Source organism: Lagopus muta, chromosome 20 (assembly GCF_023343835.1).
Source record: "Lagopus muta isolate bLagMut1 chromosome 20, bLagMut1 primary, whole genome shotgun sequence".
Taxonomy (NCBI): Eukaryota; Metazoa; Chordata; class Aves; order Galliformes; family Phasianidae; genus Lagopus; species Lagopus muta.
Window position 1 is genome coordinate 4,169,108 of NC_064452.1, and position 20,365 is coordinate 4,189,472.

Below are 20,365 nucleotides of genomic sequence, written 5' to 3' on the forward strand. Positions count from 1 at the left end.
GCCGCCCGGCTCGGATGGGGGGTGGGTACCGCACGGAGCCCCGGTGCCGGGGGGGGTCGGGGCGGGGCGGGGCGGGGCGAGGTTATGTAAGGCGGCGATTAACGGGGCCGGGCCGGGCGGCGGCGCGATGGGAGCAGCCAGCAGCGGGTCCGGCCCGGGGCCCCCCCAGGTGCGTGAGGTGGCCCCGACGGCGTCCCCGCGTCCCCCTATCCGGTGTCTGACCCCGGCCCGCTGACGGCTGCCCCCCCGGTTCCGTAGGGCCGAGCCGTGGGGTCTTGGGTGCGGGCGCTGCTCCGCCGGAGCGGGTCGGTCCAGGGGCCGGGGCCGGTACCGGGACTCGCTGTGGCCGCCGAGGAGCCGCCGTTCCCAGGGTGGCCGCTGCCGCAGCTCGTCTCGCTCTTCCTGCCGGAGTTCCCCGTTCGCCCCTCCGCCCGGCAGCAGCAGCTCAAGGTGCCGTCCGGGGACAGATGCAGCGCACCGGGGAATCCTTCTGCTTCACCGGGGACTCCGCGCGTCCCGCGTGCCTCCCGACGGGTTCCCTCGCGCCCTGTGTCCGCTCTGTTGATGTCCTACCGGGATTTCCGAGAGTCCTGTTCGGGTCCCCGTGCGGTCGGTGCCTTTCAGCGAGGTCTCTGCGCTCCCTACGAGGTCCCCGTGCATCCTTACAGCAGTCCGCGACCGTCTCACCGAATCCCTTTCTCCTCCCGTCTGGGTCCCCCCTGTGCGCCCCGTGTGCCCCACACTGCGATGTCCTCATCCCTCGTGTCCCCATTCTCTACGCCCCTCCGTGTGCCCTATTGTGTACCTCAAGGACTTTATTTCCACCCCCCCTGCCCTATGCCACTCACCCACCCAGGGGGGGTGTACTCCTCATCATTCCATAGCGTGTACAGCTCCTGTCCCCCCCACCTCCTCCCAGATCCTGGGCTTGGTGGCCAAAGGCTCCTTCGGTACCATCCTAAAAGTGTTGGACTGCGGGCGAGAGAAGGTCTGCGCCGTGAAGGTGGGTGCTGCCCCATGGCCTGGGGCTTCCATGCTGTCCCAGGGACCCCCCCCCCTCATCCTGACAGTCCCTCTTCCAGGTCGTGCCCAAAGTGGAGGTGCTGCGCCGTGACACCCTTAAGCAGTGCAAGGAAGAAGTCAGCATCCAGGTTAGGGGAGAGGAGGGGGGGTTGGGGGGGGCACAGAGAGGGATCCCCCCATCCCAGGGGCCGCTCACCCTCTCCGCTTTGTATCCCCAGAGACAAGTCAGGCACCCGTTTGTCCATGGCCTTGGGGACAGCTGGCAGGGCCAGCGCCACCTCTTCATCAGTGAGTGACCATCTGCCCGCAGGCTCCCCCCAGCCCCCCCCTGCTCTGCCTGTGCACGTGTTCCCACTGCCTGCACACGTGTTTCCCCCCCCTGCACGTTCTGCACGCTGCCCGCAGGGACTCGGCGCCAGGCTGCTGCCTCCCAACCCTCACCCACTGCAGGGACAGCAATGGGACGATGGGGAAAAAGGCCACCGTGCCATTGTCACAGCTCTGGTGGCTCTGTGCCACCGCTGGGCCCATAGGGTTTGTGCAGATCTGTGAGCCCCAAGGGTCGCGTCACCTCAGTGCCCGTGTAGCCACAGTGCTTGTGCCACCTTTGTGACCATGTGCTTGCAGTGCAAGTGGGCAACCATCCTTGTGTCACCTTCATGCCCACATGGCCACTTGTGCCTCCTTCATGACCGTGTGGTCACAGTACATGTGCCACTTTTGAGCTCATGTGTCCACATTGTTGTGCCTCCTCCATGCCCACGTAGCCACAGCTCTCATGCTACTTTCATGCCCACATGCCTGCGATGTTTGCGTTGCCCATACATTTGCAGTGCTTGTGCTGTCTTTGTGCCCATGTGGCCGCATGGTCTGTGTATCCCTGTGCCTGTATCACCTTGGGCACAGTGCTTGCAAGCTCCCTGTGCCCACATAGCTCTGATGCCCAGAAGATCCCAGCGCTTGTGCCACCTCCCCACCCATACAGCCCCACCTTGGTGCCTGCGTGGCTCCAGGTAAGGGTGCTGTGACCCATCCTGGCAGTGTGCACCTACTGCAGCACTGGGGACCTGCACGCACTGTGGCGTGCAGCTGGGTGCTTCACCGAGGCCACCGTCCGCCTGTTTGCTGCTGAGCTGGTCCTGGTGCTGGGTGAGTGGGAGCTCAGCCCCCCTCTGAGGGTGGCAATCGGCACGGTGTAAGGAGGGGACACCCAGTCTCTGACAGCTCCATCTTGTCCCCAGTGTACCTCCACGACCTGGGCATCGTGCACAGAGATGTGAAGGTGAGCGATAGCGGGGAGGGGGGACAAAAAGGCACTGTGGATCTCTGCATCCCCTCGCATGGAGGCCCACCCCAGAGCTTGTTTTATTTCAGATGGAAAACATCCTCCTGGATGAGAGAGGTGAGGGCCTGGTAGCATTGGTGCAGGGACACCCTGTGCATGGGAACGTCCCATCCATAGAGTCACCCCCTCCATGGGCCCCTCCTCTTGCACTGTTTTGCCCCCCAGGGCATCTCAAACTCGCTGACTTTGGCCTCTCCCGACACCTGCGCTGCGGTGAGCGGGCACACACCATCTGTGGCACTCTGCAGTACATGGGTAAGGGGACAGCTTAGGGGGGGATGAAGGCAGAAGGATGGAGGCACACCCCCCAACCCACTCACCTCCTCATCCCTGCAGCCCCAGAGGTGCTGAGCGGGGGTCCCTACAGCCACGCAGCTGACTGGTGGTCCCTGGGTGTGCTGCTCTTCGCCTTGGCCAGCGGGGAGGTGAGCACTGCGGGGTGATGATGGCCTTAGGGTACTGCATGGAGCCCCTAAGCCTGCTCCTTGCCCCCCCCAGTTTCCAGTGCCACCAGCGAGGGACCACGTGGCCATGCTGGAGCGTGTCAAAGAGAGCAGCTACGCGACCCCCCCTGCGCTCAGCCCTGCGCTGAGCCGACTGCTGGCTGAGGTAACCCCAACCCTTGGGCTGAGTGTCCCCAGCGCCGTCCCCCTCGTCGCTCACCGTCCTCCCTCTGTTGCCAGCTGCTGTGCCACAACCCCCTTCGCCGCCTGCGTTACCTCCACCACTTCCAGGGCCACCCTTTTTTCCGGGGGCTGCCTTTCGACGCCGAGCTTCTACAAAAGGACCCGGTGGCCTTGGCTGTGGCTCCACGCCCCAGCGAGCAGCCTCTGCCCGATCCTGACACCTTTGATGACTTCGACTGCGACCTCACCGCCGCCCCCCCGAACCGGCCGTGGCCTGGTTGAACCTCCGCTGGAGGGACCCCGGAACCACGGAGGGACCCCCGCACCACTCAGGGACACCCCCCTTCCCTCTGTACCTCTTCCCACGGGAGCAATAAACCCAGACCCGACGGTAATGCTGTGGGTGTCTCCTGCAGGGCTGCGCACCGAGGGCAGGGGCTGGGGGCAACGTACAAAGCTGAGCCCCCCGCACCCAGCGCAAACCTTCCAGCTCCGCGCTGCGCAGCACGCCCGCAATTCCCGCGCGGGGTGGGCGTGGTCACCGAGAAACCACGCCCACGTCGCACGTAACCACGCCCACAAAGGACGTAGCCCCGCCCCCATCGCGGGACCAATCAGAGCCGCGCGTTGTTTTCAAATGGGCGGCGGGGAGCGGCGCGGCGGGTGCGCGGCCATGCGGGGAGCGCGCGTCAAATCCGTGAGTGCGGGGAACGGGGGGGGGGGGGTGGCAACGGGGGTCCCGGTCCCGGTCTTGCAGCCGCTTTCTACCCGACCGAGTGTCTGGTATGACAGTAGAGACGGCTCCGCTGGGGGTCCCGGTAGCGGTTCTAGGGGCGGTTGGAGGGTTGGACGCAGCGCCGTTCGGTCCGTGCCGGGGGGGGGGTGCGGTGGTTCCGGTGTTGACCCCCCGGTGCCCGTTCTCCAGGCACAACGGCGGCCCCTGCAGGAGCTGCGGCTGCAGCAGGGAGCGGAGCGTACCAACATCACCCCGCTGCTCCGCCGCTTGCGGCTCAAGGTCGGTGCGGTGGCGGGGGGGAGATGGGAGAGAGCGCACGGGAGCTGGGGGGCACCTGGGGGGAGTTCAGGGTATGGGGGAGTAGACTGGGGAGTTTAGGGAGGGGAATGGGATACGGGTGCGGGGATGAGCTGGAGGGCAGCTATAGGGTTTACAGGGTATGGGGCACTGGAGGAAATGGGTGGGGGTATGGAGGTACAGGGGAAGGGCGAGGGGCTGCCCTGATTCCTCTCCCCTCCGTTCTCTAGGACCACGATGGCAACACTCCTGTGCCTCGCACCCAGTGCCCCCCTGGCCGCATTGCCCCTGGGCTCCCCTACACTGCTGTCCCATGCTCCCCCTGCCGCATTGACTTCAGCCCCCAGAAGATCCCCCTGGAGCCCTTAGGCAACGCCACCCCAGACCCCGTCAGCATTTCGGAACCCTCTGGCCATGCCACCCTTGTTACAGATGCCCCAGAGCCCCCAAATGATGCCACCTCAGGGCCTGACACCCTGGTGCCCTCAGATGATGCTCCCCAAGAAGCCAGTCCCCCAGAGACCCCCAGCAGGGCCCCCCAAGAGCCCCATGGCAGTGCCCCAGTGCCCTTCCCATTCTCTCCCAGCCTCCTCCCCCCATTGCCTCCCTCTCCAGACCACCCCAGCAGCACTTCCTTGGAGCTGCGTACTCCTGACCCTGCTGGCAGCACCTCCGTGGGGCCCTGCACTCTGGACACCCCTGGCAGCCCCTCCCCAGGCCCCCCAGGCACCTCTACCCCACAGCATACTCCATTCCGCAGGTGGCGAGCGCCCCCCCCCGATCTCTCCTGCAGCCCCGTGGCTTCCCAACCTCTGGCTGAGAATGGGGATGTGGGTACTCCTCCACATCACAGTACCTTGGGGATGGCTGGATCCCCAAGCCCTGCCCCACCAGAGCAATGCTCCCCCCAGATTGAGGCAGTGGGGTCAGAGCCTGTAGACTCAGCAGCGGCAGCCACCCCAGTGTCTTTGTCTGAGCCATCCCTGGGGGCTGTGTCCTGGATAATGCCACTGGTGTGGCTGGAGAGGACCCTCCCTGCCTCGTCCCTGCTGGAGTCCTTGCGGCACAGCCTCCCCCTGTCTGTGTCGTGGCGGGATGCTGGCACCAATGTCACCCCAGTGCCTACTGCAGCTGTCAGTACTGGTGTCACCCCAGTGCCCACTGTGTCTATGGGTACCACTGTAACCCCAGTGTCCACTGTACCTGTGGGGAGCAGCGTCACCCCAGTGCCAACCATGGCTGCAGGCACCACCGTCACCCCAGTGCCCACTGGATCCACTGGCACCAATGTCACCCCGGTATCCACTGGATCCATTGCCACCAATGTCACCCCGGTATCCACTGGATCCATTGCCACCAATGTCACCCCGGTATCCACTGGATCCATTGGCACCAGTGTCACCCCAGTGCCCACTGGATCCATTGGCACCAGTGTCACCCCAGTGCCCACCATGGCTGTGGGCACCAGTGTCACCCCAGTGCTCACCGTATCTATGGGCACCACCATGACACCGGAGGAGAGGAGTGCTGGTACATCCATACCTGGTGGTGCCAAGGACAGCGCTGCTGAGACCGACTCTCTGCTCTGGCAGTACGTGTCCCTGCTGGGTATGGGGATGGGCTCCCAGGCCGTGTCCCATTCCCAGCCACCAGGGTTCCCTCTGTCCACAGCTGTCCCCGGGAGCAGCTGCGTTTGCTGCCACGAGCAGAGCTGGAGGGACGGCTGGAGAGCACCCTGATCATCATTGAGGCCCTCTCACTGCAGCTGCGTGACTGGCAGGACTGCCAGCGCCCACTCCCTGCTGTGGGGCCAGCAGGGCAGAGGGATGCACACACTCAGACTGATGTCACTCGGCCCCAGGGGGTGAGTGAGTGTCCCCTCCTGCAGGGCTGCATCCCACTGCATGCAGGAAGGGCTTGGGATCAGCATGGCGCATGGCACGGGGTTGGAGTGCTGTGTAGAAGTGCTGTTGGGGCACACATCCTGCCCTGCCTTTAGGAGGAGGGGATTTACCACGACCTCTACTTGGAGCTGCGGAGGAAGGCGCAGGCTGTGCAGCGGCAGCGTGGAGCAGAGCAGGAGTTGGCACGGCAGCTGGTGCGGGCAGCACAGGCAATGGTGCGTTGGGGTGTACAGGATTTGGGCACTGCCACCCCCAGTGCCATCGGTGCCCTCATCATCCCTTCCTCAGGATGCATGGACTGGGCAGCGCCGTGCGCTGTGGGATGTTGCAGACACCGCTCTGCAGGGCATGAAGAAAGACCACGCAGCACTGGAGCAGGAGGTGAGTGCAGGGGCATGGAGGTGGCTCTGGGGATGTGGGTGAGGGAGGTGGCAGATGGCAGCTGGAGGAGGGCTGCCGTCCCTTTGCAGCGGCTGCAGGTGCGTGCCATGGTGTCCCGGTGCGAGGCGGTGCTGCAAGCTGTGCCCGGAAAGCTGCAGAGCTGCCTGCAGGAGCGGGATGCTGCACAGCAACACGCGGATGAAGCCCTTCGTGCTAAGCAGGAGGTAACGTGTCCCACGTGGGGACGCTGCTATCCCCACCCAGGGATGGGGGGTGATGTGCCCTGAGCTGTGCCACCCCTTTTTGCAGAGCGATGCTTTCCTGGAGGCGTTCCGTTCCCATGCTGCTGCCCAGATTGGTGCCCGCACGCAGAGCCTGGAGCTGCAGCAGGAGCTGAGCGCGCTGCTGGCAGCTGCTGTCCAACAGCAGGTATGCTGTGTCCTCCATACCCTGCGGGGTTCGTAGCCCTGGCTTAGGGCTGTGCTCCAAGCAACCCCCGTGGCAACGCTCCCTGTTTTCCTCTCCTCTAGGTGTCCCTGGCTGCAGAGGCTCAGCCCTTCCGGGAATTCATAGACGTGACCTTTGCCAACCTCCAGGAGGAGCGAGGAGCGCTGGATGGAGAGGTGAGGGCTGTCCCGACACCAGGTGCCACCCATGTCACCAGCACTCAGCTCACCCTGGGGCTGTCCTGTCCCTTTGTAGAGGGAGCAGGTGCGTGCCCTGGTGTCTCGCTGCATGACTGCGCTGCGGGACGTCCCCACCAAGCTGCACAGCTGCCTGCAGGAGCGGGATGCTGCGCTGCAACAGGTGGAGGAAGCTCTCCAAGCCAAGAAGGAGGTAATGGGGCCACTGAGTGTACCTCAGCGATTCCAGATACGGAAGGGGATTTGTGGGGGCTGTCCTATAGAGGACATGGGGAATGGAGCACACGAGTGTTCTCTGATGTGTGGGATCCTCTGGGTTAACCCCGCATCTATGCAGGTGTCCCAGCAGCTGGAGGAAACCCTGCAGGCTCTGCAGGATGCGGTGACCCAGGGGGAGCAGCTGGCAGTCACCAACTCACGCCTCAGCACAGGTAGTGGGGAGGGGGAAGGGCACAATAGGGGGGTGGCAGTGGAGTGTGGGGTGTCTCTGTGCTCACAGCTCTTTGCCTACAGACCTGAGCACGGTGATGAAGCAGCTGGCCAGCCTGCAGCAGGAGCAGGACGCGCTGCAGCAGGACTACAAGGAGCAGAAGGAGATGATGAGCCGGTGGGTCTGCACCCCTGGCACCTCACCCTGCCCCATCAAAGCCCCTCTCAACACCCCCAGCCCATCCCTTGGGGTGATCCCCCTTTCCCCCCACGGCTTATCCCCATCCATCCCTTGGCGTCAGGCTGACCAAGGAGCGGGATGCTCTGCAGCGGGAGCGCCAGGAGCTGCAGGAAGCAGCAGAGTGCCGGGAGGTAAGAGCCAGGGCGCACAGCACGTGGCACGGTGTCACATGTCCCCACTGGTAGGTGGCAGCCGGCCAGCAGAGCCAGCAGCCCTCGGCGCTGACAGCCCGCACGTAGGGCTGCACGCACAGTGATGCTCGGGATAATTCCCCCAGCTGTGTGTGCCGTGCATGTCCCATGCTTTTTGGGGGGCTTGGCTGGCTGCCTTTGGTTGAATAGGACCATGCAGGGGTTGCTCATGGCCGTGTGTATTGTTTTCCCCCCTCCTACCCTATCCTGCAGTTTCTGGACCAGGAGAACCGCATGTCCCGCAGGCAGCTGATGGAGGTGGAAGCCAAGCTGCAATCCACATTGACTGAGCTGCAGGAGTGCAGCCTGCAGCACGAGGAGCTGCTAGAAGCCCACCAAGGCCTGCAGTATGACTTAGTGCTTCCTCCTGCTACCCGAGCCCTTGGGGTTGGGCACACAGTCCCATTGCGTGCATGGGGGGAGGGAGGCACAGCTTTAGGCAAAGCAGCTCCGGCTGAGGGCAGTAATTCAGGTTGGGGAACTCAGTAGTGCTGGTTTTGCACCCTTTGGGGCATGGGTGGAGGTGGTCGTGGTGGGAGCGTGGGGTCGTTGAGGTTGGAGAAAGCTTTAAAGCAAATCAAGTCCCGCCCCAACCTGTCCTGCCTCCGGGTTGGGATGAGTTGCTCACATTGTTTTCCCCCCTGCAGGGAGGAACGAGCAGCCTTGCAAAAGGAGCTGGAGAGCACCAAGGCGGAGCTGCAGGACCTGCAGCTCAAGAGGGACAGGGTGTCCTGGTGCTCAGCAGGCATTGCTGAGAGCAAGGCGAGGCTGCAGAAGCTGGCTGACTGCCTGCGAGCCGCCCTGCCTCAGCAGGTGGGACCCTCTTATGGGGGCAAGAGGGCACACGTGCCATCGGAGCACCCCCAGCACTACATCCCCTCCTTCCTATAGGATGATGATGATGATGAGGTTCCATCGAGGAGCAAGACCTGGACCCCAGGCTGGAGGACCCCCCGTGGGCCCTGGACCCCCCACAGCAGTGCTTGGACCCCCGTGTGCCGCACACCTGCCCGCCACACACCGCACCGTGCCAGGGGGTCCTTTGTAGGCAGTGTTTTGAAGGCGGTGTCAGGAAGAGGTGAGGCTCTGGGGGTCCCCAGGTTGTGGGGCTGGTCTTGGACCCCCTAGGCTGTAGGGGGGACATCTCTTCCTGGACTCCCCTCTGTGCACTCTGCCCTTCTGCAGATGGCGATGAAGGCACTGGATGTGAGAGCCTATCTGCCAGGGATAGGGCTGTATCCACACCGAAGCCCCCAGGTATCACGCTGTCCCTGCCCCTCACATCCTCAGCGTGTCCCCCCACCACCCTGCTGAGCAGCCCCCCGCCCACAGAGCCCGAGGATGGTCTGATGGAGCAGGCAGCTGAGCTGCGGGCCGTGGTGTCTGACCTCTCTGTGCTGAGCTCCCGCATCCAAGAGTTGGAGCAGAGCGAGTTCAGGGCGCTGCAGGCAGAGATGTGAGTCCAGGGGGGGGCTGCAGTGGGGAGGTTTGGGTCTGGGGTGGGGAGGGGGCTTACATGGAGTTTGGTAATGGGGGCATGGGCTCTTCCCTTTGCCCTGCTGCTGCTCCAAAGTGAGCTGGTGGGTACGGGCTGACCTTCCAAACTGGGGACAGCCATATGAGGGGTTTTGATGCACTGTGATCTTCCACCTGTTCAGCCACATTGTGTCCCCCTCTCCCTCCCCCCATCCAGCTGTGACCTGCAGCTTCAGCTGGAGAAGGTGACAACTGAGAGCCAGGAGCGGATGGACGCCCAGGCTGCCAGCATTGCCAAGCTGAACAAGGCGCTGCAGGGCAAGCTGCAGGTGAGGCCTCCCCCCACCCCAGAACTGGGCCAGGGCAGAGCTGAACTGGGTTGGGCTGGGATCTGGGACAGCAGGATCTGGGTGACCTCAAATGTGAGGGTGCCATTGGGGTGTGGGGGGGGGGGGCATAGCTTGACCCTGCTCCCTGACCCTGCAGAACGAGAAGGAGCTGCAGGACGTTGTGAAACAGCAGGAAGCGAAGATGCTGCAACTCATTGACAAGAGTGAGGAGGTGACGGTACGTGCAGGGCTACAGCGGGGTGGTAACCCACACCCTGGGAGGGGGGACAGCAATGGGACCCCCCTCACCGCCCCACTGCCTCCCTTTGCAGAGGCTGCAGGAGGAGGTGACCCAGCTGAAGCGCTCGCTGCAGCGTGCAGAGACCGAGGCCAAGGTGCTGTGGGAGGAGATGAGAGGACAGGAGGCCAAGGGGGTCTCGGCCCACGTGCAGGAGCGCGTCCTGCTGCGGCAGGAGGTGGGTATGAGGTCGGGGTTGTGGGGCCGGGTCCTCCTGCAGGCCCTTGGTGCAGGTAGGAGTGCAGAGCATCCATCCTTGCTCCGCTTGCAGGTGGATAAGCTGCGCTTGCTGCTGCTGGAGAAGGAGGACGAGAATGTGGTGGTGTCAGGGAATTACCTGGAGCAGGTATGGGGTAGGGGGGAGACATTCCACTGCTCCCTCTTCCCAGGGCTGTGTCCTTATGGCCTCCCTCCATTGCAGGTGCGAGGGTTGGAGCTGAGGCTCAGCCATGCACAAAAGATGCTGCGGAACCATGAGGAGCTGTGGGAGACAGTGAAGGAGGTGAGGTGGTCCCAGCATCTTTGCTCCCGTCCCTCTGGGAGCTGCAGCAGTACCTTCAATCTCCTAACTCTGCTCCTGTTTCCCAGGTCCTGCTGTCCCTCCCCGAGGTGCCCCCAGAGCTCGGTGCCCTCCTGCAGCTCCTGGGGTTGAAGCCAAACAGCGAGAAAGCTCCAGCTCTGCTGTAACCCACAGCGTGAAACGTTGCCATTCTTAACACCATCGTTATTTATTGAATAAAGTTTGTTGACATTCACCCTGTCCCCTGCCTGGGGACACCCCCTGCCCCCCCCCCCCCCCCCATGGATGTGCTTCCCCTCTGGTGCTGCTCTCAATAAGGCTCCGTGTTCCCAAAGCTCCCACCCCATCTGACCCAGCTTCCCTCCCCAGGGCCCCCGCTCCTCCTCCTGGCCTAGATTCCCCTCCCCCCCCCCCCTGCTTTGGGGCATACAGGGAGGGGATGGGAAGCTGCATCCTGCCCCCCCCCCCCCCCCGACCTGTTGCATGGCGATGTGTTACTCCTTGGGGGGGGTGGAAATCCCATAGGCCTCCTTTTTCCCTACATAGAGTATCTCCCACAGGATTCGCCATTCCCAACTCCAAAGATGCTCCCTGTGCCCCCCCGCCCTCCCCCCCCCCCGCAGCCCAAAATAGCAGCACTCCAACAAGTGCGGCGCTCTGATTTTTCACGTCCTGCAGGCACTTGGGGTCACCTTCCTTTGCCCTCATTGACCCACGCCTGTATTTACTGCCTGTGTGGGTGGCACTGCTGCCGCTGTGACCCCGCTGCTGTGGGAGTGGATGTGACCCATGGATCCATGGGGTGGGGTGTGCCCAGCTTTGGGATGATGATGATGGGGGGGGGGTTGAGGGGGGAGCATGTGCTGCCTGCCCTGGATTAGGGCCACACCAGTGCTGAGCCCTCCTTTTACGGCGGGGATTCAGCAGCACTCAGCCCTGGCAGCCATCCCCTGGGGCGAGTGGGGACGCTGCTATTGTCCCTGTGCCGGTTTGGGGCGGCTCTGCTGGGACCTGAGGGGTGGGGGCTGTTCTCTGTGTGGGGCTCCCATACTGTGCTGAGTCTCTGTGGGGCTGGGGGAGTATGGGGGGTCCTTGCATGAGGGTCCCTAGGAGTGGCAAGGGGTGGTGTGGGGGCTCCCATCCCATGGGGTGAGTGGCACAAGGGGTCCCTGTGCTGGGGGGGGGGGGGGTCACAGCAGGATCCCTAATAGTGGTAGAAAGTGGCCTAGGTGTGCCCCACAATGGCAAGGGGGGGGGGTGGTCTTTGGGTGTCCCGTGCGTGGTATGAATGGCAGAAGGGGGTCTTTGCCTTGGGGGGAGGGGTCCCTTATAGCAGCAGGGTGTGACAGTGAGGCCCTGTCCCGCGGGTGACATTGCTTTGTCACTTCCCCGAACACTTGAGGAAGTGACACGGCGGTGGCACTGCTGCCTCCCCATCCCGGTGGGAAGGGGGATCCCCGACGGCAAAACGGGGCGGCACAGGGGGGTCCTCAGTCGTAACCGATCGCTTCGGGGACCCCGAGAGCAACACGTGGGAGGGGGACACACGCTTTAGGGGGGGGTAGGAAGTGCCACCGCTGCGGTGGCGGCGAGGCGGGGCTGTGCGGGGGGGGGGGGGGGAAGGGGGCTGGTCCTACCGGGTGCCGCCCGCCGGGCCCGCCCCACCGGTCACGTAGCTCTGCGGCATCGCAGCCCCATTTACCGCGGGGCCGGAGCTCTCAGCCCGCAGTTCCGTACCCGTCGTCACCGGTCCCGCACGGTAAGTGGGGAACCGGGAACGGGGAACCGGGATCTGGGTCCGGGGTGGATTACGGGGTGCAGCCGGGAGGGACCGATGGAAGGAGCGGCCGCCCGGACGGCGGCTGTGTGCGGTGCGATCGGTACCGCGGGGCTCCCGGGATAGGGAGAGGAATTCGGGCAGAGGGGTTCGCGGGTATGGGGGGGCTGCAGGGGGCGCGGGGCACCTCCTGAGCCGGTACGATGCATGTACTGCCCGGAGGGGAGCGGCCTGGGGGCAGCGCGTTGCCGTTCCCACGTTGTCCTCATCCCGGAGCATCCCCGACTTTGGGGTCTCCCACTTTCGAGATCTCCTCACCTCTGGGGTATCCGTATCCCGACGCATCCCCATCCCATCCCCGGCACCCAGCTGTCTTCCCACGCCCCAAACCCCCCAGGGGTACCCCTCTGCCTTCTTACCCCCATCCCCACTTATTCCCATGCCCCGTACCCCCTTGCCCCGCTCCTAGCCCCCCCCCCTCTCCGTTCTCCCTCAAGATGGCTGGGCTGGGGGCGGGCGAGCAGGCAGCAAAATGGCTGGGAGCTCTCCGGCATCCTCCATGAGGCGCTGCCCCGCTCGGGACTTATGCAACGTGACCCTATGGGGGGCCACGTGCCCTGGGCTGGGGATTGGGGAGGGGGCGGGAGGGGGGATTCCGGGGGTCCCAATCCCTGTAGGGTGCGGGCTGGTGGTGCGCACGGGGGGGTGAGGGGGGGTTGGCGGTGGCGGTGCGTGACTCAGCCCTCGTCCGCCGGCAGGCAGCACCATGACGCACCAATACCCCGCGCTCACAGCCGAGCAGAAGAAGGAGCTGTCGGACATCGCGCTGCGCATCGTGGCCCCGGGGAAGGGCATTTTGGCCGCCGATGAATCCGTGGGTCAGTGAGGGGTTGAGAGCCGGAGGGGTGATGGGGGAGAAAGGTGGGGATCCGTCCTGTAGTGCTTCCCCTGTGGGTGACGGTGCTGGGTGCCCGCAGGGAGCATGGCCAAGCGCCTCAACCAGATTGGGGTGGAGAACACGGAGGAGAACCGCCGGCTGTACCGCCAGATCCTGTTCAGTGCCGACAGCAGGGTGAAGAAGTGCATCGGGGGGGTCATTTTCTTTCACGAGACCATGTACCAGAAGGCTGACGATGGCACTCCCTTCGTCCAGATGATCAAAGATAAGGGCATCGTTGTGGGCATCAAGGTGGGGGCAGAATCTGGTGGTTTATTGGGTGCTTGGGGACGGTCGTGGGGGATCGATGTTCACCCTCCATTCATCCATCCATAGGTGGACAAAGGTGTCGTTCCGCTGGCTGGGACAGATGGGGAGACCACCACGCAGGGTAGGCGAAGCAAATGTGGGGTGAGGGTGGGAGATTTGGGGCCGTGGGGCTGACGTGCTGCTCGGCAGGTCTGGATGGGCTGTCGGAGCGCTGTGCCCAGTACAAGAAGGATGGGGCTGACTTTGCCAAGTGGCGCTGCGTGCTGAAAATCAGTGATAATACTCCCTCTGCCCTGGCCATCATGGAGAACGCCAACGTCTTGGCCCGCTATGCCAGCATCTGCCAGCAGGTACGAATCTGCGGCTGGGCACCCTGTGGAATGGATACTGACCCATGGGATGGGTATTGACTCACAGATGTTGCCCCATAGTGATGGGCACTGATGAATGTTGCTCTGTAGGGATGGAAATCAACCTGTGGGTTGGGCGTTGGCCTTGGGATGAGTATCACCATATGGGGCCAGGCATTGACCCGTGGGGCTGGGCATCAACACATAGGCTGGGTAATATCTCGTGGGGATGGGTATCTGCTCCTGGGGCCAAACATTGCCCCGTGGAATGGACATCTTTGTTTGGGCCAGTCATCACTTGTGGGTCTAGGCATCACCCCACAAGCATGGACATTGCCTGTGGGGCCAAGAATTGATACTCCCAGAATGGGCATCACCCCCAGGTCTAGGCTTTGCCTTATGTTGCTACGGGGCCAAAAATGTGCTTGCGATGCCATCTGCCTGATGTTTGCAGAACGGTATTGTGCCCATCGTGGAGCCTGAGATCCTGCCTGATGGTGACCACGACCTCAAACGGTGCCAGTATGTGACAGAGAAGGTGAGCAGCGGGGCAGGCAGGGGGATGGGGATGTGCCGTGCCATCCCATGCCACCAAACTCCATGTTGTCTGTTCCCAGGTGCTGGCAGCAGTCTACAAGGCGCTGAGCGACCACCACGTCTACCTGGAGGGGACCCTGCTGAAGCCCAACATGGTGACACCTGGGCATTCCTGCCCCACCAAGTACAGCCCCGAGGAGATCGCCATGGCCACTGTCACGGCTCTGCGCCGCACCGTGCCCCCAGCCGTGCCAGGTACTGCCCCCAGGACATGGTGGAAACCACAGGAAGGCGATGCTGTGTGGTCAGCTTGGTGCCATAATGCTGCTCTCTGCAGGTGTCACCTTCCTGTCTGGGGGCCAGAGCGAGGAGGAGGCCTCCATCAACCTCAATGCCATCAACACATGCCCTCTGGTGCGGCCGTGGGCCCTCACTTTCTCCTATGGGCGGGCACTGCAGGCGTCAGCGCTCAGCGCCTGGCGTGGGCAGAGGGACAACGCCAATGCTGCCACCGAGGAGTTCGTCAAGCGTGCAGAGGTGATGGGGGATGGCCCCTGTGGGATGGGGTGCCAGTGTTTGTGCTCTATGGGGGTGGGAGGGCCAAGAATGAAGTCCTTATGGGTGGTGGGAACAGCAAGAATCAAGTCTGTGTAGACAGTGAGGGCACCAAGAATGAAGGGTGGTGGGAACACCTGTCCCTGTGAGCAGTGGGAGCACCATGAATGAATTCCCCGTGGATGGTGGGAACGTCAAGTCCAAAGTCCCTGCAGGCGATGGAGAAGACATGTCCCTGTGGGTCACAGTGGAGATTGAGGGCTGTGTATTTGCAGAAGGATCAGGACACCAAGGGCCGTATCCCTGTGGTTGGTGGAACGCTGATGCCTTTGGGGTGGGGGACACCTGGAGGTGGTGGAGGGCACTGAGGACCATGCCCTATGGGGTGCCGGGGCTGTGCCTCACGGCCTGATGCTTTCTCTTCCCACAGGTGAACGGTCTGGCAGCGCTGGGCAAGTATGAGGGCAGCGGGGACGACTCGGGGGCCGCCGGGCAGTCCCTCTACGTGGCCAACCACGCATACTGAGCCTCCAGTGGGCCCTGCTGGCCCCCGCCCCGGACCCCCCTGCCACTGCTCACACCACCCCGCTTCCACCCCAGCCACCCAGGGGAGGGGAAGGTGGCCCCAAAAGGATGAGGGGGAGGCCTGGGTCCCCCCAGAGGGAAAAGGGGGCTCTGGCCAGGCCAGGGTGGGGAGGGCCCGACCGTGTGGAGGGCAGGAGGGGAGGCCTGGGGGTGCCCCTGCCCCAGCCGTAGCTTCGCAGTCCCGGTCAACGTCGCCCTCGGGACGCTCATGTCGTGTTCTCGTGTGCACCCCGTGTACCAAAATAGCCTAACAGCGAATAATAAACGGTAGAGACAGCGCTGCTGTGCCTGGCTTCTTGCTCCCACCCACGCGATGAGCTGCGCCCGGCCTCAGCCCGCCGTGGGGCTGCTTGGGGGTGGGGGAGGAGCGCTGCTTCCTCGTTCCTTCGTTTCGCAACCGCGTGGGCACCGCCTGACCCTCTGCGGCACCCGTAGGAGACCGGGTCCCGCCCGCAGAGCTCTGATTGGCTAAGCCGTCAGCATAGTTGAGCCACCTCTCCTGTAGATTTACTCCTATTGGCCGCGCCTTGCGCCGGGAGTTTTTAAATGGCTGAGCTGGACATAAGCCCCGCCCTCTCAGTGGGACGGGAAGAGAAGATGGCGGCAGCGGCGGCGGCTGATGAAGCAGGTACCGGCGGCACCGCGCCTCGGGCCGGGTTCGCCGCGGCCGGGCCGGGGCAGAGCGAGGTCCGGAGCCTTACCTGGGTGTCCCCGCAGAGCGCTCCCGGGGCCGCCGCGCCGCGCTGTCCTTCGCCGCCATCGCTGTGCTGCTGGGGCTGCCGCTGTGGTGGAAAACGACGGAGACGTACCGCGCCGCGCTGCCCTACGGAGACATCGCGGCTCTGGGCCGGCTGCCGGTGAGCGGCGGGGGCTGCGGGCGGGTGGGCGGGCCGGAGATGGGCCGTGACACGCGCCGTGACACGCCGTGCTCTTCCAGTTCCAGGTGGCCGTGAGCGTCTCGGTGGTTTTCCTGCCGGGTTCGGTGCCCGCGGATCTGCCCCGGCGGCTGCCGTACGGGGACGTGCGGGAGGAGCGGGTGCCCGTCAGCTGTAAGAGCCCCGCGGTCTGCCCCGCCAGCCCTCCGCGTTGCGCCTGGGAGGCGCTGAGGACTGCGTTCGGGTTTTCATCCCGGGTTTGTCTTTTCCCTCGCTGGCAGCACGATCCGATGTCACATCCCGCATCGAGACGGCCTATCGCGGCACCGCGGCGCGGGAGGAGGCGGCGCTGGGAGCAGCCACGGTGCGAGGTATGGGAGTGAGGGGTCACAGCAGGCACCGCCGTACCTCTGTGTTCTTTTCCCTCCTGGAAGGGCTGCACGTGGGCACTCTGCAGCCCGACTTCAGCCTCAGACGAGCAGCTCTGCTTTCCGAGGCTGGCTTAGCCCAAAGCTTGGCTTTGCTGCCTGTGGGGTGGGGAGCTGATTGAAAATCCTAGCTCTGCTGATGGATCTGTCTTCCTCAGAGGCTGACGCTGCTCTGCATGCACTGCAGGACTCTCCACCAGGCTCTCTGACTGTGTATGTGGTTCCTGAAACCTCCTCTCTCCTGCCTCAGGTAGGGAGGCAACCTGCAGTGCCATCCTCTGTGGAATGTTACGGCTGTGGGGCAGGCTGTCCTGGAGGAAACCCACAGTTCTTATGTTCCCTATTCTACCAGAATGCAGCCTGGGGTTCAGTGATGTAAAGGGTCTTGCTGTAAAACCCTTAGTAAGAAATGGGACCGTTAGGAGCAGGGAGGAACGTGGGATTTTATCCCTTGAAGGTACCCTCTGGGGACACATTCCTCCTCAGGTTGTCATGGGTGGCACCAGGCTCTTTGGTGTGTTGGCAGAGCTGTCTCTGCTCCTAGTCCTCACTGCTGCCCCTTCCCCAGGGTGTCAACGTCTATGTGGGGAAGCATCGCAGCGCTGTGGTGAGGGCTGGGCAGGGCCTGGCCACACTCCATGCCCGCCTCCAGCAGCTCATGCAGGTGATGTCTTTCACGGCCAGCTCCATCGCTGCTGCCCTCTCAGACCGTGTTCCTGATGGTCAGCTCGGCCCTGACGCCTGGCGGCACTTGAAATCCAGCCTGGGTATGGATTTGCACCCCAGTTTCCTTTTCTGTCCCCCAGAAGGCCAGCTGCGTTTTGAAGCGAGGCTGTTCCTACTCTACCTGTAGCAACCCTGAATGTCTTCTGGGATAATGGCCCCCAGAATCTTCCCTTTGCTCTTGTCTGTTGCTTGGGGACAGGACCTGCACTGTGATCCATGTGCTGGGGCACTGAAGTGCGACCCCACATCAGGGAGAGCCTGGGAGAAAGGGTGTCAGGTCCTGTGGCTCTGGGGAGCTCTCTTGCAGCCACCTGCCCAGTCTTGGCATCACCAGGTGGTGGCTGTGCTGGTGCCTCACACTCTGGGTGCTTGGCAGGGTACGAAATCACCTTCAGCCTTCTCAACCCTGACCCCAAGTCGCATGATGTGGACTGGGACATCGAGGGTGCTGTGAGCCGCTATGTGCAGCCTGTCCTGGACAAGCTGAACCTCGTGGCCAACTTCTCTGTTGACTCACAGGTGAGGGCAGGGAGAGGTTATGGGGAGAAGCCAGCCCTGGTCCTGCCACGTGCCCTGGGATGTTCTTCTCTGCCAGCAACATCTGTGTCGTGTCCCTGCAGATCTTGTACTACGCTGTTCTTGGAGTAACTCCACGCTTTGACAAGGAGTCCTCCAGCTTCATCCTGAGTGCACACAGCCTCCCACATGTCATCAACCCTGTGGAGGCTCGGCTGGGTGAGCACTGCACCTGACTCCACTCTGGTGGGATCAGGCTCTGCTGAGGTGGGGACAGCTTTGCCTACACCTGTGCCCCTTCCCTTCCTACAGCACCTTTTTACCCCACATGATTGCGCTGGGGTTGCCTGAGACCTGCTGAGCTGAGTGCTCTGTTTGAGGCTTGCAGCTTAAGGAAGAGCAAGGCTGTGCTGTCTTTGTCTGTGTGGACCAGGGGAAGTTCTTTGACTCAGTTCTGCTTTAGGTTCCAGCGCTGCCTCCCTCTACCCTGTGCTGAACTTCTTGCTGTATGTGCCAGAGCGCTCCCACTCCCCACTCTACATTCATGACAAGGATGGAGCCCCAGTGGCCACCAATGCCTTCCACAGCCCCCGCTGGGGTGGCATCATGGTATGGGGCTGTGATGTTAGCAGTGCTAAATCTCCCCATAAGGCTCTGGCCGTGCCTTACTGACACACTCTCCTGCAGATTTACAATGTTGAAGTCCCTGCTTCCCCCCAGACCTCTCTCCCACTGCACGTGGATGTGGACATGTTGAGAGTGATGGAGGTTTTCCTGGCCCAGCTCCGGTGAGGACTCGCTTTTCCTTCCCCAGGCCCACGTGTGCATTGATGGGGTCAGAGCCCCATGACTCCATGTTGGAGCCCACCAGCTCGGCCCCTCTGTGGGCTCTGGGAGGCTGAGGGTGAATTTCTGTGGCTTTTGGGGTGCTGACCACCAACCAACACCGCTCCCTGGTCAGGAGTGTTGTTGTGTGTCCTGATGTGTGTGAGGCTTATCCTGCCCCACACTCAGGAAGCTGCTGGGTGTGAGCTGAGCCCTGCTGGGACTCAGTGCACCAGAGAGGGGGAAGAGCAAGGAGCTCGTGCGTTGTGCATCCTGATGCAGGCTGGGACCTTCCCATCTGTTCCCAGGTTACTATTTGGGATTTCTCGGGAGGAGCTGCCCCCTGAGTTCCTGGTGGAGAGCCCAGGGAATGAAGGACTGGCCGACTGGGAGCTGGACCGCCTGCTGTGGGCCCATACACTGGAGAATATTGCTACTGTGTCCACCACCTTGACCTCGCTGGCACAGCTGCTAGACCAGATCAGTAACATCGTCATCAAAGATGATGTCGCCTCAGAGGTAGGGCTGGGACACCCTGACGTGGGGGGTAGAGGGGGTCAGGAGCTGCTGGCCCTGTACAGAGCATTGGGGCACTGCCCAGAAGCAAGGCCCCTTAGCTTTGCTTCTCTGGTTGAGAACTGACTGCTGTGGTGTTGCTGTGCAGGTATACCGAGCGGTGGCTGCAGCACAGGATGCCGTGGCAGAGCTGGCTGAGGGCCGTCTGCACTCAGCTTTCCAGGCCAGCAAGGAAGCTGTCACCTCCTCGGAACGGGCATTCTTCGACCCTTCTCTTCTCCATCTTCTCTACTTCCCGGATGACCAGAAATTCGCCATCTACATCCCCCTCTTCCTGCCCATGGCTGTCCCCATCCTCCTCTCCCTGGCTAAGATGCTCCGGGAGGCCAGGCAGAACAAGAAGGAACCCACCAAGATGGACTGAGCCAATGGAAGGTGCCCTGCCTTAGGGCTGGGACCCCACGGAATGCATTGCATCATGGTGCAGGCAGGCACCCTGAACTGCATTGGCTCAGGCCCGGACTGGGGCTGTGTTCCAGAGTGGGAAGAAGCTGCTTTCAGGGGTGAGAGATGCTCACAGTCAGAGTCTTGCACCTTCCACTCAGAACTGCTGCTTGCACTCCTCTTACTGAGACTTGAGGGAAGGGAGGGAGACCTGCATGCGCCCCACAGCCCTGCGCTGTGCTCATGTGTAAATAAAGAACCCCCCTGCCCCATCTGCCCCGTTGTGCAGGGGGCTGGATGGCAGGGCGGGGGCCGTGCGAATCTCTCCTGCTCCCCGGGTTTTGTCCACCTCGAGTCCTGTCTTAAAGGTACGTAGCCTGCAGCACTTAGTGGGGAGGGGGGTTGTGGGGTTCAGCTGTTGGTAGGTGGTTATTAATGGGGTCGGTGAGCACTGGGTTTGGGTCTTATTACTGAGGTCGAGCTTTTCCCTTGGGCACGTTAACCTAAAAGCTCTCGAGTTGGGGGGAACCCCTTTGGGGTCGTACAGGCGAAAAAGAAACGCGTTCAGCCCGATGCTGTCGGGG

At 63.0% G+C, this 20,365-nt stretch overlaps 4 protein-coding genes across 6 annotated transcripts; all 4 read left to right on the top strand.

The window, feature by feature from the left end:
* The first annotated feature begins 98 nt into the window (after positions 1 to 98).
* Positions 99 to 2,811, top strand: RSKR (ribosomal protein S6 kinase related). Its single transcript, XM_048967307.1, has 10 exons — positions 99 to 169; positions 259 to 450; positions 920 to 1,003; positions 1,083 to 1,151; positions 1,242 to 1,311; positions 2,065 to 2,172; positions 2,265 to 2,305; positions 2,398 to 2,425; positions 2,534 to 2,623; positions 2,705 to 2,811. Exons 1-10 carry the CDS (start codon positions 128 to 130, stop codon positions 2,809 to 2,811), a joined length of 831 nt encoding a protein of 276 aa, XP_048823264.1. The 5' UTR covers positions 99 to 127.
* A 461-nt stretch (positions 2,812 to 3,272) lies between these two features.
* SPAG5 (sperm associated antigen 5) lies at positions 3,273 to 10,683 on the top strand. 3 transcript variants are annotated; one of them, XM_048966983.1, is made up of 24 exons: positions 3,273 to 3,691; positions 3,920 to 4,009; positions 4,258 to 5,618; positions 5,699 to 5,891; positions 6,027 to 6,146; positions 6,220 to 6,312; positions 6,402 to 6,536; positions 6,622 to 6,741; positions 6,843 to 6,935; positions 7,015 to 7,149; positions 7,294 to 7,387; positions 7,470 to 7,563; positions 7,688 to 7,757; positions 8,031 to 8,164; positions 8,465 to 8,630; positions 8,709 to 8,895; positions 9,003 to 9,074; positions 9,150 to 9,273; positions 9,511 to 9,622; positions 9,780 to 9,860; positions 9,955 to 10,098; positions 10,192 to 10,266; positions 10,342 to 10,422; positions 10,509 to 10,682. In XM_048966983.1, exons 1-24 carry the CDS (start codon positions 3,389 to 3,391, stop codon positions 10,605 to 10,607), a joined length of 4,176 nt encoding a protein of 1,391 aa, XP_048822940.1. In that variant the 5' UTR covers positions 3,273 to 3,388; the 3' UTR covers positions 10,608 to 10,682. The 3 variants fall into 3 exon arrangements, with proteins under 3 accessions (XP_048822940.1, XP_048822942.1, XP_048822941.1); XM_048966985.1 differs by lacking the exon at positions 7,015 to 7,149 and having other exon boundaries at positions 10,509 to 10,683; XM_048966984.1 differs by lacking the exon at positions 6,402 to 6,536 and having other exon boundaries at positions 10,509 to 10,683.
* Positions 10,684 to 12,066: 1,383 nt separating this feature from the next.
* On the top strand, positions 12,067 to 15,728 carry ALDOC (aldolase, fructose-bisphosphate C). The gene is made up of 9 exons (XM_048966846.1): positions 12,067 to 12,199; positions 12,976 to 13,095; positions 13,195 to 13,406; positions 13,491 to 13,545; positions 13,614 to 13,774; positions 14,229 to 14,312; positions 14,392 to 14,566; positions 14,649 to 14,848; positions 15,297 to 15,728. The coding sequence occupies exons 2-9, from the start codon at positions 12,984 to 12,986 to the stop codon at positions 15,390 to 15,392; spliced, it is 1,095 nt and encodes a 364-aa protein (XP_048822803.1). The 5' UTR covers positions 12,067 to 12,199; positions 12,976 to 12,983; the 3' UTR covers positions 15,393 to 15,728.
* A 248-nt stretch (positions 15,729 to 15,976) lies between these two features.
* On the top strand, positions 15,977 to 20,122 carry PIGS (phosphatidylinositol glycan anchor biosynthesis class S). The gene is made up of 12 exons (XM_048966845.1): positions 15,977 to 16,079; positions 16,169 to 16,308; positions 16,389 to 16,500; positions 16,608 to 16,697; positions 16,913 to 17,004; positions 17,323 to 17,521; positions 17,857 to 17,999; positions 18,101 to 18,215; positions 18,460 to 18,605; positions 18,684 to 18,784; positions 19,130 to 19,340; positions 19,486 to 20,122. Exons 1-12 carry the CDS (start codon positions 15,998 to 16,000, stop codon positions 19,759 to 19,761), a joined length of 1,707 nt encoding a protein of 568 aa, XP_048822802.1. The 5' UTR covers positions 15,977 to 15,997; the 3' UTR covers positions 19,762 to 20,122.
* The last annotated feature ends 243 nt before the right edge of the window (positions 20,123 to 20,365 follow it).

Coding starts and splice junctions, on each gene's coding strand:
- RSKR (XM_048967307.1), top strand. CDS start 128: ATGGGAGCAGCCAGCAGCGGGTCCGGCCCGGGGCCCCCCCAG. Junction 2,306..2,397: donor TCGTGCACAGAGATGTGAAG/GTGAGCGATAGC, acceptor GTTTTATTTCAG/ATGGAAAACATCCTCCTGGA. Junction 2,624..2,704: donor TGGCACTCTGCAGTACATGG/GTAAGGGGACAG, acceptor TCATCCCTGCAG/CCCCAGAGGTGCTGAGCGGG.
- SPAG5 (XM_048966983.1), top strand. CDS start 3,389: ATGCTGTGGGTGTCTCCTGCAGGGCTGCGCACCGAGGGCAGGGGCTGG. Junction 4,010..4,257: donor TCCGCCGCTTGCGGCTCAAG/GTCGGTGCGGTG, acceptor TCCGTTCTCTAG/GACCACGATGGCAACACTCC. Junction 6,147..6,219: donor TGCGGGCAGCACAGGCAATG/GTGCGTTGGGGT, acceptor TCCCTTCCTCAG/GATGCATGGACTGGGCAGCG.
- ALDOC (XM_048966846.1), top strand. CDS start 12,984: ATGACGCACCAATACCCCGCGCTCACAGCCGAGCAGAAGAAGGAGCTG. Junction 13,096..13,194: donor GGCCGCCGATGAATCCGTGG/GTCAGTGAGGGG, acceptor GGGTGCCCGCAG/GGAGCATGGCCAAGCGCCTC. Junction 13,775..14,228: donor ATGCCAGCATCTGCCAGCAG/GTACGAATCTGC, acceptor TGATGTTTGCAG/AACGGTATTGTGCCCATCGT.
- PIGS (XM_048966845.1), top strand. CDS start 15,998: ATGGCTGAGCTGGACATAAGCCCCGCCCTCTCAGTGGGACGGGAAGAG. Junction 16,309..16,388: donor CGGCTCTGGGCCGGCTGCCG/GTGAGCGGCGGG, acceptor GTGCTCTTCCAG/TTCCAGGTGGCCGTGAGCGT. Junction 17,005..17,322: donor CCTCCTCTCTCCTGCCTCAG/GTAGGGAGGCAA, acceptor CCCCTTCCCCAG/GGTGTCAACGTCTATGTGGG.